Here is a 15,661-nt window from a genome sequence, read left to right as displayed (position 1 = left end):
TGATGTCATAAACATTGGGTCTGAATCTCTTATAGCTCGGGAACCAAAACAAGCAGCAGACTGCAGTGGTTCCGAACACTCCTCTGGAGCCAGACCCCTCTGCTCAGCAGCTCCGCCACTTACCGCTTGCTGTTGAGACCACGGGGAAAGCTACTGGCTTCAGTTTAACCTTGGTTTCCAGTTCTGTAAAAGTGAGCATAACTGTACCCACCTCACAGGGCTGTGAGAATTAAATGAATTAATATTTATCAAGTACTCAGGACACAGAGCTTTAGGTGTTTTAAGAATAATAAAACCTAGTAAAACTGCTGTCAGCTTTGGCACCATACTCAAAGCCCAGGCTGGGCCTTTCCCTCCATTCTAATTCTTGGAACCCTGCGAGTTTTGTTTTAGGTAACTAACATTTGCAAACATACCATGTGTCATACTGCGTGCTAAGTGCTCTATAGCCTAGTCGATACCTCATGTAATACTTAACACTTAGGGACCAATTTAATCACCATTTAATGACTGAGAAAATTGGGGCTCTGAGAGGTTAAATAACTTGGGTTAAGTCACAGAGCTAGTCAATGAAGGAGTGGGATTCAACCCAGGCAGTCCAACTCCAATTCCTATGCATTAATGACTTAATGCTTCTAAAATGATTTTCTTGGCAAAAGCCATAGCCTCAGGTGTGGAAAGTGTATGGAACAATGGGAGGTTGGAAAGTGTGTGGCAACAATGGGAGGTTCTCCTTGAATGACTCTGAAACAAGACTTCCTAAACTAAACCAAAAATGCATGGGAGAAAAGGATTGAAAGTGGCGTGTAAGGAGGTGTATAAACTGATGCTTAACAGGGTCAGGGAAGAGAATTTTTCCTTTTCCCCTTCTAGCGTCTTTGGCTGGCCTAATAATTAAACTGACATAAGATTAACAGGAGAAAAACAAAAGTTTAGTAAAATGTACACATGGGAGAGACCCAGGAAAACTAACTCCAAAATGGCAGAACCTATCACCTTAAATACTATTTTCAGCTAAAGACAAAAGCAGACATTGGGGCTGGGAGGTCAGTTATGGATGGTTACCAGGAAAAGCACAGTAAACAATTGTGAGGTTGTTATGCAAATTTAAGTCCTCACCTTCTCCACTGATAAGTCTAGAGATTTGGTCATCCTCCTCTTCTTGGTAGAGCAAGGGAGACACCCTTACAAATGGAGATTTCCCTCACAACTGTAAATCTCTCTTACAAAAGGGTAACTTAGTTACTCAGGTTTCGCCTGTGTCTGCAGTTTCTTAAAGATAACCAGCTTAAAATAACCCTTATGCCAAAGAGGCATATTTTGGGGTGGCAAATTCTGCTCCCCTACAACAGGCATTCTAATTGGACCATATGTGTGCATCGCTTGAGTATATCCTACTCATCCTGAATTAAAATGTTACTTCTAAAAGCAATGAGTCATTCATTTCTTTTTTAATTGAAGACCAAGTCAAACAAGACTAGAATGTTCCCTGTGAGGTTCCACACTTACTCCATTAATGCTGCTTTGGCTCAAAACATTTTTACAACTTATTTGGAGCTGTCCTCAGAATGAACTTTGAGAGAATTAAGTCTCATTTTACAGTCACCTCATGTTGGAGGGATGGACAGACCCACACACACATCACCCACCTTATGTGTCAGCTGGGCTCCAGATGATGCCTTTGGCCATTTCCAAAACTGTAATCCATCAAAGGGTGAGTAGCCACCCCCAAAGAGGACCATTCTAAAGAATGTGCCAGAGGGATGCTTGCTAAAATCAGCTTCTTTACCTTAAAGATATCTATTTTACGTAGAGAGAGAGAGAAATTATGCTTAGATTACCCATCAGTTAAAATTATAGGAGAAACACTCCAATCACAAGCCCACATTGCCAATAAAATATTGCAACCTTTATTTAAAATAAAACACAAGTTGGCAAGCCTTGTGAGACAACAGGCAGACAGCATTCCCCTTTCAAGGGCCTCATTATTTACATCAAGTTTAACACTGTTAGCAGTTCACAGTCAGACAACAGGGTGAAAGTATTAAATTAGAAAAACAAAACACCTGAAAATATATTACAATAACAATTAAGAACAAATACCTGACAACACTGGTAGTGTGACCCATGATTGATGTGTTTTCAATTAAATCCCATATTGTCTCACTGTGTCCCCTTAGCAATGCACACAGGGGTAGGCCCTCCAGACTTCTCCCTCTGTGCACCCACCTCACATACACCTGCAGAGCGTGACCTTTGGTATAAACAAGTTTTAAAGAATCTGAATCATATGTTTTAAGGACAAACTTCCATCAACAACCTTGAAATGTTCAAACTTATTTTTGCCAAGCAAGCACAAAACTGGGGTTTCTCCACTGATAGTCATGACAGAATCAGACTGCAAAGAAGGAAAAGCGTGGGGTCTACCCAGGAGACAGGGGGTTCTGAGCATGCATTAACAGCTCAGTCGGCCTGTTCATGGCAAACACACTAACCAGGGCACAGCTTCCACTCACCACAGGGAAAGATCTGATTAACTCCTCTCTCACTCCCCTCCTTTCTTAGTGAGCACGACAACAGTGTATGTACGTAATGTGGAATCGCATGTACCCTCTACACAGAGCTGAGATATGAGGGTTTTCAAACATACACCCTAAAGAACTATAAGATGAGTACCTCATTGTTCCTTCTAGCTGCTGAATACTCATTTCTCTGAAGGACAATCAGCCTAATCAGGGTGATTTCTCAAGACCTCAGCAAATTTCCCTCATGATGAAGTCCCAAGAAGAGTGGCCACAGTGAAAACTGGTTTGTCAAAATGGAGGAAGGCTGGTTATCTGGCCCTCATCTACCGGAAACATCTGCCTCTTGGCATTCTTGCCACTTACAACACATGGTACGGTACTTCAGAATTGTACAGAACAGAATTTGGATTCTCCACCAATGACCCTAAAGCATTACAGGATCCTGCAGTATCTTCCAAATCAAGAATAAATTTATTTGGCGTATCTGTGTTATTATTGTGTTAGAACTGCTGAAGATTAATTGCCTTTATATGTGAAAATTTTACTAACCAGAAGTCCCATTCTGCAACTAAAGTTTATGGTGCTTAATTACATGATTTAAAACTCCTATCCTGAGGCTCAGAAGCAAATCTAAGCAAGCTCCAACCATACAAACTTGGTATTTCCTTTCTCAGTGCTTGCTGGCATTTGTCAGTCCACCTCCACCGTGTTCTAAAGAGTTAATTAGAATGATCCAAGACCTCAAGCCCTGCGTGTATAGCTCAGCACTTTGGAATGACATGCAGGATCCAGAAACTTGCTGCTTTGAGTACAATGATGAACAAAAAATCTCCAAGAACAGACATAGTCGGTGTGTACGTGTGTGGGGGCCTGGCCTTTCAACTTACAAGGAGACATCCCTTCCCTTAGATGGTCTGCAGGTTTGAAGATCTGCTCACACGCCATCTGTGACCTCAGGCTGAGGTAACAGGGCCTTGCTGCTGTGTTCACGTCACAGAGCAATGGAGAGGGTAAAGGATATAATTTTTCTAGGAGAGGTAAACAATTTCAAATTCATAATTGTACATAGTGCACTTGGAGGGTGGGAAGGGTCCAGTTAGAGCGTCCTCCCCCCAGCTCACCAAGGGGATGGAGAAAAGTGCAGCAATCTACCAAATCAGCACCCCATGTGGAGAGAATATCTCACTGACGGGGGCTTTGAGCCACTGCTACCAAAAAGTTCATTTCCACCAGTTTTAGTTTGATAATTGTGCAACATCAACCTAGCTGACAATCTTTTCCTCTGCAAAACACATGAAATCCATCTTTGAAGGCACAATCCTCTAGGAATGATCTCTACCACTCCAAGTCAGCCCAGAATCAAGATGACCTGCCCAGGCCTTCTCACCCGGAGAGAAACATTGGCTCTTCTTACCCTGATTATCACAGGGTGGAATCTTCCCTAATTTCCTGTCCTTTGGATCTAGGATACTGAGTCAGAAGTGAAGGAAATATCATCTTGCACACTTGTTATCTCAAGATACAATAGAACATATACACCTCAGGTGGGTGGCATGAAAACCAGCAGCCCCAGAGCAGAAACTCATCTTTTGGGACATTGCAGTAAACTTCACAAAAGACAGGCTGGAGCTAAGAGAGTCACGTGGGTAGATGCTCTGGGGCAGGGTGCAGCACATTCCGCAGCCCTGAAATCCACCCCCCGCCCCCGCCAAGTAATACAGGAGGGCAGAGGATGGCAGTGAAGTTCTGGCTGTAACAGAGCTGCAACAAAGCAGGTAACAGTAATTGTTACTCCAGGCACTGTTGGCTTGCCAAAAAAAGCTAGCCTTGTATTATATTTTTAAAAGTCTGATAGCTGGAAAACTGGAACTCTATCCTGTTAAGAGTGGGACAAGTTTCAGAACAAGCCCAAGGCCTCTCCTCTCTGACCAGTGAGGCCTACAGCAATTTCCCTGTGTTGTCACGTGGAAGGTACAGGCAACCTTAGGGCTGCCTTTCCCTATTTCTCTCCTGCTCCCACATATCCCAGACTGAAGCAGGAATTTACAAAAGAACTGAGCTACTGGCTTGACAGAAGCTAAGACAGAGATATAGATAGCTTAAGTCCATTAATACATATGAAGAAACTTATGTCCAGAGAAACTTACCTAAAGATGACTGGTCATAACAGATGCTTGGAGCACAGAGATGGCCCCCAAATCCAGGTAGAACAAGTTAATGTAAGCAAGATGATGAAACCCCAAAATCATCAAGAATAAAAATGTAGACAAACCTGTCAGCTCAATATGGACTCCTGTGGAGGCATAGCCTGATAGTAACAATGACATCGGTAGCAAAAATGGAAGGGAGTGGGAGAGGTCAGAATGCAGTAGAGCTACAACTCAGGTGTGGCCACCAATGCAGTTTACTCTTGAGTATATTTAATAATTTAATAGGTGAGTTATATTCAGCTACTCCTCTTAGGGGGGAAAAAAACAAACAAACAGGGATGATGAATATCAAGCTCATCTATATCTGGTAGGAAATCCTAGAAAAGTAATTCCCAAAGTGCACTGGTTCTACAGCCATCCTATCTCTGCCCCACCCCTCCCCAAAAAACAACAAAACTATGCAGGACATAGGTTAAAAAAGACACTGTCAACATGAACAGGTAATGCATCTGCTCCCACCATATTTAGGGTACTAAATGGCTGAGCATGTGGTGGACAAATGTTCAAGGATGAGAGGGCCTCACTCTTCTTGAGTCAAGGTCCCTAGAAGAGCTTCTTTGTTCTGGAGTGAGTACATGTTACTATTTTTTAAAGATTATAATTAAAACCAGAAAGTTGGTCCCTAGTTTTCTGAAGTTATTCAGCACTGAGCTACAATTTTAGCAAAACACTTACTATACCTGCACATATTCATTTAGCAGTTTCATATTTATAAATGTGATAAATTACAGAGCTGATTGTTCATATATCTGCATTTTCAGGTCCCCCACAGGCAAAAGCTTATGTCAATCAACATCTAATTAACTGTTTTAACTTCTCAATAGACATTAATAATACAACTTTATAGTTATATTACACTTGATACTTTTCTCAAAGTGCTTTCATATACATTACCTCATAGTTATCAAAATGATACGGAACAATAAAGTTTTGTTGTTGTTGTTGTTTTTTAAGAAAAAGGAATGTAGGACTAGGTTTTTTAAAACTTAAGTTGTTATTTCTTTATTACAAAGTGCAGACTGCTGTGTCGCTAAGGTCTGTCCAAAAGAATGACCCCATATAATTTTTTAAATTACTGAGTTCTACTGAATGCCTGCTTTGCTAGTGTTGCCATTACTCAACATTCAAGTCCCTTAAGGTCAGGGAGTGCCAGGAACGTGTGCTTTAGAAAGTGTGCAGCGCTGTGCAGACTGATTGTCTATCTGAGCCACTTTTTTTTTTTTTTTTTTTTTTGGCAGTGTCTCACAAGGCAACAGGAATGGTGGAAAGACCCCACAACGAGAAAGTGAATAAGACCCAACTCTAGCCTTGGCTCTGCCACTAATTAACTGCTCTGAGAATATGGGCCAGTAACTTAACCATCCTCTCTTCCAATTTCTTAAGCTGTAAAAAAAAAAAACAAAGAGTTGGGGTATTGCTAGTGTTCACACAGTGCTGGGTGTCTGAAACACCCGGAGAGATTCTTGGAAAACACACTGGCTGAGACCCAACCCCACAGGGAATTCTTGATCTGGGGTGAGGCCGACACATCAGGTTTTTTGTTGTTTTTCTTTTTTTAAACCCCAGGAAATTTTGTTGCACATCCTTGGCTAAGACTCACTGGAATAAGCGTTAATAATAATAGTAGTAGTAGTTAACATTTATGGAGTACTCATTACATGCCAGGCACTCAAGCTAACTATCCTACACACATTATCTCATTTAATCCTTACAACAACCCTGAGGTAGTTACTATTATTATCCCTGTTTTCCAATGAGGAAACTAAGGCCCAGGAAGGTTAAGTGACTTGCCTTCTAGACTGGCTTTAGAGTCTGAACTCTTAATCACTATCTAAACTGTATCCTTGAAGCTCAAAATCTCCATGATTTTGTTAAATAAATATGGGTAGTGCCTTAGCAAAGTCAGCATTAACTGGGCACTATTTTACTAGCTAACTTGCAACTGAATTGTAAGAAAATTCTAACTTAAACCCCATAATTCAGCTGAGAAAGGGTCTCCACTCTAAGAACCTCAATGTCATCTGAAGAAACACTGAATAAATTTCTCAGGGCCAATTTTTTTTTAAGGCTATATCTCTGAAAATCATGATGGAGAGCTGTAGGAAAATATACACAATTTAATTTTACACAAAGCCTTTTAAGAAAATACTTCACGTAAAGCACAATCAAGATGTATTCTCAACACTGCATTTTAAGGTTGTAAATCTAAACTGGAATCATATTATCTGTGCATGAAAAGATTGAAGCTGTGGTAACCCCAAAGGTATACATACGTATAACCACTTTAGAAAGTTTTCAACACCTTGTAGAAGGGCTTTTGCTATCTGCTTTGTTTTCAAACTAGATAGAATTAAACTACATTTTTAGATTCTAAAAGCAGTTTTCTCTGTTTTGAATTCAAACTTTTAAATTTACCTATGGTTATTTAAAAAATCTGGTCCTTTTCAAGTAGATAATAGAAAAAACCTAAGTTACACTTTTATAGTAAGTTGACAGTGCCTCTTTAACCTGAACCCTGAGCCCTCAACTCCTGAAGTTACACAGTTAAAGCATCACGTGGCTGGGTGTGCTACAACAGTCAATGCTACTCTTGACAGTGATGAGAAAAAAATCCATTCTATTCATAAACGTACTGAGCACCTACTGCGGACGAGGCAGAGCCAGGTGCGGCCCCTGAGAAAGACCCAGCCCCCACCCTCAAAGACTGTTCTTCGATGAGAAAACCAGGAAGCTTAAATACACTCAGTAGTGTTCCTCCAAGGCTTATTTTCAGAGCTCTCAAGGAAAGATCCCTTGCTTTAAAAAAAAAAAAAAAAATCCCCTGAAAAACAATTAGAATCCCTCAAGTTGCATCCACAATGACAGGGATAAACTTAAAAAGCAGCATAACAATATTCCAAAGTTTTAGCTTTCCCTGCCCCACCCTTAAAAGGCTAATTGCTAAAACGATTTCAAGTTTACGGAAACATATGATGAAGGAGAGTGGCAAAGAAGAAGGTAGGAGGACTGTTGGTTTTTAAATCCAAGTTAAAGGGAACTCTTCCAACCATTACAAGGAGATTAGCCAGATCACTAGTTGCCTGTGCTTCACCTGTAGGTAACAGGCAGACAGGGGTCACCCAACCCCTGAAAGGAATGCCCGGCATTGTCTCCTCCCTTCTTATCCTTCTCTTGGCCTGGGACTCCTCTGGAACACCCACGGTAAGAATCAGTTCCTTTCTTTCTAATGAAAACTAAATTTCCTCCTTGGTCAAAGATGCCAAACTCTATCCAAAATGCTTTTCCCCCCTTAGTATTCTAGCCCAATTAGTATAATCTCAGCAGTTTTAAATTTCATTATCTGCTACTGAGCAAAGAAGAGAATGAAAAACTTGTATTCATATATAACAATACTGCACTGAAGAGCTTTCCAGAGAGGCTCTCAAAGGGATAACTATACACTTATTTGCAAAACACCCTTGAGAACATGTATCATTACCTCCATTTAATAGATGAAGAGACGGGGCTATGGCCTGACAGTGGATCGATGACAGAGCCAGGAAGAAAACTCACTGTTCATCAATGTTGAATTCCTATCTTCCTAAGTTAATATTCCTTTGGGAGGAAAAAAAATGTATTTTTTTTATATTGCGTTCTCCTTGGAGGCAGGAATGGAGGGGGCATAAAGTTTTAAAAAGAGGATGAAGTGGTCACTGGAATTAGACCTGATATCGAGAGTATTAATAATATCTAACCAATTAGACTTGGTTCTAAATTAAGAAGCAATCCTAATTAACTTCCATAACAATAACTGAATAGGGTAGGAAAAGGAATCATTAGGTTTCTGGGATCTAATTGGTGTCCCCCGAAAATGACCTGCTCCTTCAACTATGCATTCTTAAAATAGAGGTGAAATGATAAAATAAATATCAAAGAATATTCCCAATATGATCTTTACAAACAAGCACAACAATTGGCAGGGGGAGTATGTGAGAGTAGAAAAGCATGTGAGAATAATTTAGGGTGATTCATTTGAAATCGTACAGAGTGAGAGAATGCTTCTCCGTATTCTCTACCTAGATTGGGTCTAAGGTGATAAGGGAGGGAGGGGAAACTGCCATTAGGACCAAGCCAGCTTCTCCTCTCAGTCACAGACCTCTGGGCTGACCACTGGGTTTCAAGAAGACACCCCTCCCCTGGCATTTTAGTTGATAAAGAAACATATAGCTGCTCAAGTCCTTTGCCAGTATGTCAGTATGCAGGGGCACTGTAACAGAAAAGGATTCCCCTGGGAGACCTGTACATGACCATTGTTTTCAATAATGTTCAGTGTTGGTTAATGCCCTGAATGCTGCCAGGAATAAAGGAAGACAGCCTGCCCAGCAAGGGGCAGAAAAGAATCACCAAAGAGACTCCTGTGCCTGTGGTTTACAAGCTAGGCACCAACAAGCAAAAAGCCAATCCTGACCCATTAGGAAACAATACACTAGCCTGGGAGAAGTGGCTTCTGCCAAGTAATATAAGATTTTAGGAGAAGGTTTCAATCTCCCTAAATATACTTCCTAGTATTCTTTATCTCCTGTACCAATTAACACACCAATGGCAAACAGGACAGGAGCATACTGACAGGGCCACATTTCCCAGTTTTGCATCTAGCCATCTGATCTGCAGTTCTTACTGCAGTTCTTACTGCAGCAGTGACCTGTGGAAGCGAGGCTAACAGCAGCTTCCAACAGCCTTGAACAAAACTTCTCTTGGCACATTCCCAGCTTTCTTCTGTCCCACCCAGTAAGTTAGACGAGTTGGAGCACAATCACCATTAGTACCTACTGGGGCCCCAAGTCAATTCCCTTCCGTGTGGTGCAGAATGAGTGCCACAGCCAACGCGCTGTCTGGGCACAGTCCCTGCGGTCCTGCTGGAGCAGCCCTAACCAGCTCACATCACTCCAGGTAAGAACAGGCTGGATTTGGTTCTTCATGGCACGACATATGCATGTTCCCTGATGTTCCAGTGCAGCTTCCAATCCGGTCCACAACTGCCCTGCCCCCATCTATTTTCCCTCTCCTATGGGTTTTGCTTTTTGTTATTTTTGAGATGAACCTGTAAACGTGAGAACTCAGAGATCTGAGGTACTTCACAGAAACACACTCAAGTATCAGTCTTCCATTTTTTGAAACGAGAACACAGGAAAACAAGTCCCTTTTCCTCTCCCCTCAGAAATGTGTGCATCTTTCCACCCGGCTAACGGTGGCTACCTCTGCACCACATCACTGATTTCCTGTACACATGACAGTAAGTTGTTAAGGACAGGGTTTGCCCCGGGCACACCAGCAGCTGCCGAAGACACCTGCAGCTCCTGCAGGCTGAGTTCCAGTTTGCTCACAGCCTCGCGGAAGGCAAATTTGTTGCGAGTTTGGGGGATGCAGTCCACATAGCCTGAGCAGTAGTCGAGCAGCTGGTGTCCAGTGTCCACCAGCTGGCTGTTGGGCACAGGTTCCGTGATTGCACTGGACAGTAGGTCAGCACATTCCAGCAGGGCCTCCTTACTGATTTTGTCAGCTGAGATTTTCTCAGCCACCTGTCTGGTTTTTCTCAGAGCCACTTTAGTACCTGCTGTGCCATTGGCCATTTTCGCTGGCGAGATGGAAGATGTGGGCAGAGGCACTTGAGGTGGGGGCATTACAGGCCTCCCAGCTTTCCCACTGATGGGCACTGCCCCTGGAGCCGCCTTCTTCCCTCCCTCCTGTGTCTCTGACGTGGGCTCTTCCGTGGAGTCTGAGCACACGGCCGGATGCTGCAGTAGTCTCACCCCTGGCGGCGGGGGTGGGGCACACTTTGGTTTTACCCGGCGGGGTCGGTCCTTGTCTCCGGAGGAAGTGACCTGATGCTCAGATAAGAGCTTGAACTTATTCCCCTGAGAGTCTGTGCCAATGAGCTGCACGTCAGCTGGAGTGTGCTTCAGAGTGGGTGAGATAAGGACTGGCACTTTGTGGTTGTGAGTGGTTGGGAGGACCGCCGCAGCCTTGGCTGGGGCAGCCCAGCCTGTCTGCTCGCCATCCTCTGGGACTCCAGCCATGCCAAGTCGTGCCCCACCATTCCTCTCTCTGCTCTTGGGGGCAGCTGCCACTCCAGCCACCCCCAGTCCTGGAGAGTCCTTCTCTGTAATGGCTGGATCCCCAGAGGGGGTTCTGAGAGGAAGAGCGGTGGCTCCTCTGGGCAAAAGTTTGGCTTTTGGTCTCTCCCTGGTTGGAGCGGCACCTTCCTCTGATTTTTTGGGAAGCATGTCATTGGCCCTATCCACATTCTCTTCTGGCTGAGAAGAGGTGGACACTGTCCTTTCCAGCTGGAGTTTGGACCTCTGGCAGTTCCTGGGAAGGGTCATTGCCATCCTATCCTGCTCTGGAAGCCCTGAGGACATGGAAGATGTAGAGTTTGACCTTGGAAAAGGCTTGGAAGTGTCATCACTGGCTGTGGGTTTACCTGCTCGTAAGCCCAGCGTCTTTTTGATTAAGCGTGGTGTGAAGAAGCCTGTGATGCCAGACCACCCACCCCCAGCAGCGCCACTGCCCCCACCCCCGCCACTGTCGTCATTACAGAGGTTCCTCTGTGCAAAGCTACCCCCATAGCACTTGGGTGGCACCAGATTCGCCTCTTGCTGGGCAGCAGTGAAAGAGAACCCATCAGCATGCTGTAGAGAAGCAATAGATGAGAAGTTACCCGTGAGTTCATATTTCTTGTGGGGCTGATTCTCCATTTCTCGGAAGGAGCTGCTGCGTTTGGGGGGTGTGGGAGCATTTCTCTTTTTCATGAAGGAACTGAAGAAGCCTCCCTTCCTATCTCTGGTGAAGCATGTCTCTTTGGCATCTTCCAAGAGGCTGCTGGGGGACTTGTCTCTTTGCTTTCGAGGCAGTGCTGGGGACCCACTGGGGGCCTGTGCACTTCTAATGAACCCTGATAAAAAACGGCCAATCAGTAATGTGAAAAATAAGAAGTGACTCATTTGAGTTACTAAGGCTGAACTGTAAGAGTGCTGTTGGCATCTATTAAATGTCAAGCGTTAGCAGGACTCAGAGGAAACTAATAAATACATTATCATGTCACGCTATTGTTCCAAATGCAATATGGGATATAAATGGAAAGAAACAATCAGCTGGTTTTTACCTCGGCATTCACCTTTTCTCTAGAAACTACAGCACAACCTGGCTTCATCTATCAGACTCAATGAAGAACTTTTTGCCAGAACTGTAAAGACAGTAACTATTTGGGGATCAGGAGTTTAGGAGATGGAGTGGGAGGCAGAGCTGTATGCTGGACGGACAGACCAGGACTACTCACACTGGCAATGCAGAGCCGAGGGCTAGAGTGGCAAATGAAACAGATGCCAGCCACACTTTCCTCAGGGAAGATGGGCAGGAAAGTGGAAATAAAAGCATCATACCCCACGGCTCTTTAAACAAGGCAGTTTGACTCTACCTGCCTAGGGACTCATTCATACCTGGTGCTGAACTGGAAGCAGAATTTTCTGTGGCATCTTGTGGCCCCTCAATATTCTCCTTGTTCTCCCCCTGTTTCTTCAGCGTCCGGGTCTTAGAAGGAAGTATAGGTAATCGGGGCAGATATGGAACAACAGATGAGGAGGAGGCAGCTCTCCCAAGCTCCTCAGCTACCTCTGTGAGGAAGGCAAGGGGAATGATAAAAAGAACAATTTCATGACCAAAAAATGGGAGTTTCTCTTTTCAGAAAGGCATACTACTGAGAAGAACTGAAGAATGGAGTATAAAATATGTAAGTGGAATCACAGACTATGTACTCTTTGTGTCTGGTTTCTTTTGCTCAGCATTCTATCTGTAGATTCATCCCTGTTACTGCATGAGGCAGGGGTTTTTCTTGTTGCTGTGTACTGTTCAAATGCATGAATACACCAAAATTCATCCATTCTCTTCTTGATAAATATTTAAGTTGTTTCTAGTTTTTGGCTATTATGAATATACTGCTAGGGACATCCTATTGTACTATGTGTCCTTGGCTTCACAGTGGTATGCACGTCTGCTGGGTACAGGAGCAGGTAGGTCACAGGGAGCACATAAATTCAGCTTTGTTGGGTCTTGCCAAACCTCCCCAAACTGGCTGGACCAATCTACATCCCCACAAACTTGTATGAAAGTTCTGGTTACCATGCATGCTTGCCAAAGTTTGATGTTAGTTTTTTTTGTTTGATTTTAATTTTAGCCATTCTGGGATAGATGTGTAGTGGCCATCTCACTGTTTTATTTTGTACTTCTCTGATGATGGGTGATTTTGTGTGCTCATTGGTCATTTGGATATCCTTGTTTACTAAGCGCTTGTTCAGAGGTTGAACAAAGCAAACAGATGTTTGCACATATTTTTATTTTCAGGTTGCACCTTGCACAAAAAGGAAGGTAGATACAATCCATTCCATTTCATGCCAGTGAAGCAAATGAGGCTCCTGAAAATGTGTTCACCCCATTAGTAAGCCTCAGCTGATTAAAAGCGGTCATGGGTTTTGTGGCTTTTACTAATAAGGCAGACATACTTTGCTATTCATTCCTGAACAAAAATGAAGTATGGATCAATTAAATTGTGAATTTTTGTAATTAATTTACACCTTTTTTTGGTAATTATTTTTCAAAACTGACCCCCCACAAGCGTGGGTACATGGCACATAACCCAAGCCGTGCCAATGAGATTCCTTTCCTACAGAGCAGCTGCGAGACAGACATGAGGATGCTGACAACTGTGTTCTGTGCCACCTGGAGGATTTGGAGGATGAGATTAACGTAGAAACAAACGTAAAGAGATATTGCATGGGAGAAGGTGTGGGAAGGAAGGAAAGAGAAGAGGGAAGGAGACCTGAAGCTATTTGAGTCCACGGCTTCAAGTGACCCTGAGGTTAGCGCCATCCCTGCTTTTCCATGGTTTGGTTATGAGGCAATAAATCCTCCTCTTGTTGCTTAAGAAAAGTTTGAGCTAAGTTTCTTTCACTTACAACTAATATACATCCTTTTAAGGTAAGAACTGTGTCTTATCTCTATGTTTTCAGACCTAGTATAGTGCTTACGACAGATTAAATACTTAATAAAATGTGGGTTAAATAATGTTAAATTTTTTGCTTAGCAATTTTTAATTGAAATTAGCTTTGAAAATTGATACGGTTGCTTTTCTAAAAGGCTATAACATTTTCAAGAGAAGCAGAAATATTTAGCTAAGGATTCAACAGAAGTTAAAACGTTTACACAGAAGCAACCAATTCTTTGACCAATATTTACGATTTCTACCACTTTGACTGCATAGGATATAAAGCGACAGAGGAAAGAAGAGTGCTGTGATAGGCAGCTGCTCAATCTGGCCCAAAGGGCGAGCTGTGCCCTCCCCAAGCTGCAGAAGTTCCATACATCAAAGGACGAGGATGGAAATACTTTTCATTAAACTTTGGTGGTGTACTTCTTCCTTTCTTCTTACCTAGACATGATAAATCACTAAGGGAAGCAGACAAAAATCAGCTTAGCTGATTTCCTCTTCTAACATTCTTAACTTGAACTTAAACAGTAAGTTCTCTGTTCAATTATGCAGGAAAAGAAAAATTTTTTAAATATGTATACAATTCTGGAACTACACCAAAATGTCTAACAGGCAAGTATAACTAAGAATTGTTTGTTTTTAGCTCTCTAAGAATAGTCTCCCTCTCTTTATAACAAGTAAGTTTATTGTTTCACTTTTGCAGATAATTTTAAAGAGACATTAAACACAGAAGTAGAAAACTTCCTGTATGTGTCCATATACTTGTTTGTTTGTTAGATAAGAAAAAGATTCTCACTATTCATAGCTTAACATTCTCATTCTAAACTTTCTATGTCAATATATTTAAGAATATCATTTTAACTACTCAATTACATGGACATAATAATTAGCACACTAAATATTTAAATTGTTCTTAATTTTTCAATATTATAAACTACACTCTGATGTAACATCCTACAGCTAAATCTTTGTTCATACTCTTAATTATTTCCTTAAGATCTATTTCCAGAAATGGAATTTCTGGATATTGCTTTTATGACTTGGTTCTGCCTTTATAGGTGTGGTTTAGAGAGTTGAAATATTTTTCATTCTAATTTTTTCCTCTTCTCTTTCCTGCATCGTGTTAATGCTTAACCACTGAACTTGAACTTATTCTCTTCCTGAAAAGACTGAACTAATTTCTAATTAATATGAGCTAGAGACACAAAGATACACCTTAAAATAGAAAAAAAAAAAAGCAAAACAAGAATAATAAAGGCCAAGAATTAATTCAATATCTTGAAATGGAGTCCCAAATTATAAGAATCTATCATTTTTGAAATGTTTTTATCATCCCCAGCACTTAGAACTAGCCACTACCGACAGTAAATCACCAGATTCTCACCTTCAGAAATGCTGGAGTCATGGAACATGGTTTCAAAAGCTTGATGTGTTTCAGCAAAAGAGGGCCTGTCAGCAGGGCTCCACTTCCAGCCTATGTAACAAAAGAACAGTATTAAAAGCTTCTTGCAGGAATTAAATATCCAGGGGCACCCTGATGGTGAGTTCCATGCATTAGGACACATGCTTGTTAAAGCAGAGTTACAGCAAGTTCGCAATGATAGTGAGGCAGCTGTTTCTTAGTTCCAGACTCAGAGGTGTGATGAACCCATTTCCTAGGGCCAGTCCTTCTATGTAGCCTCAGCTCCTATTCCCTCTACTATAGGGATGCAGAAGGGTGGGGAGATGGTTTAGAAAATGACAAGTTTTCTTCCACTGGAAAAATGAAAAGTAGTAAAACCTGTCTTTAAACTCACTCTTATAAATAATCAGTTGTACACATTTGGAAACATAACAGTATATCAGAAAGGCGGAGCTTGGAATTCACATTTGACAAAGACAGGGCAGTAGGCAACACCAATGCTCAA

At 42.2% G+C, this 15,661-nt stretch overlaps 1 protein-coding gene and 1 long non-coding RNA gene across 8 annotated transcripts in view; one reads left to right on the top strand and one right to left on the bottom strand.

The window, feature by feature from the left end:
- Positions 1 to 1,887: 1,887 nt before the first annotated feature.
- ABL2 (ABL proto-oncogene 2, non-receptor tyrosine kinase) overlaps positions 1,888 to 15,661 on the bottom strand; it is a gene marked incomplete at its 5' end in the record, with an annotated part of 120,534 nt that continues 106,760 nt past the window's right edge. For 4 of the 7 annotated variants that reach the window (XM_082465163.1, XM_082465164.1, XM_082465168.1 and 1 more), the window contains 3 exons: positions 1,888 to 11,666; positions 12,211 to 12,384; positions 15,139 to 15,228. In XM_082465163.1, coding sequence (XP_082321289.1) covers positions 9,967 to 11,666; positions 12,211 to 12,384; positions 15,139 to 15,228 — 1,964 coding nt within the window. In that variant the 3' untranslated portion in view covers positions 1,888 to 9,966. The remainder of the gene's footprint in view (positions 11,667 to 12,210; positions 12,385 to 15,138; positions 15,229 to 15,661) is intronic. The other 3 variants (XM_082465166.1, XM_082465167.1, XM_082465169.1) reach the window with 1 other exon arrangement.
- On the top strand, positions 9,601 to 14,228 carry LOC309662834. The gene is made up of 3 exons (XR_014265005.1): positions 9,601 to 9,664; positions 12,456 to 12,500; positions 13,437 to 14,228. It is a non-coding gene; the product is annotated as an uncharacterized lncRNA (long non-coding RNA).

The sequence above is a fragment of the Balaenoptera physalus genome, assembly GCF_965194825.1.
Source record: "Balaenoptera physalus genome assembly, chromosome: 1".
NCBI classification, from domain to species: domain Eukaryota; kingdom Metazoa; phylum Chordata; class Mammalia; order Artiodactyla; family Balaenopteridae; genus Balaenoptera; species Balaenoptera physalus.
This window is presented reverse-complemented; position numbering and strand designations above follow the sequence as displayed.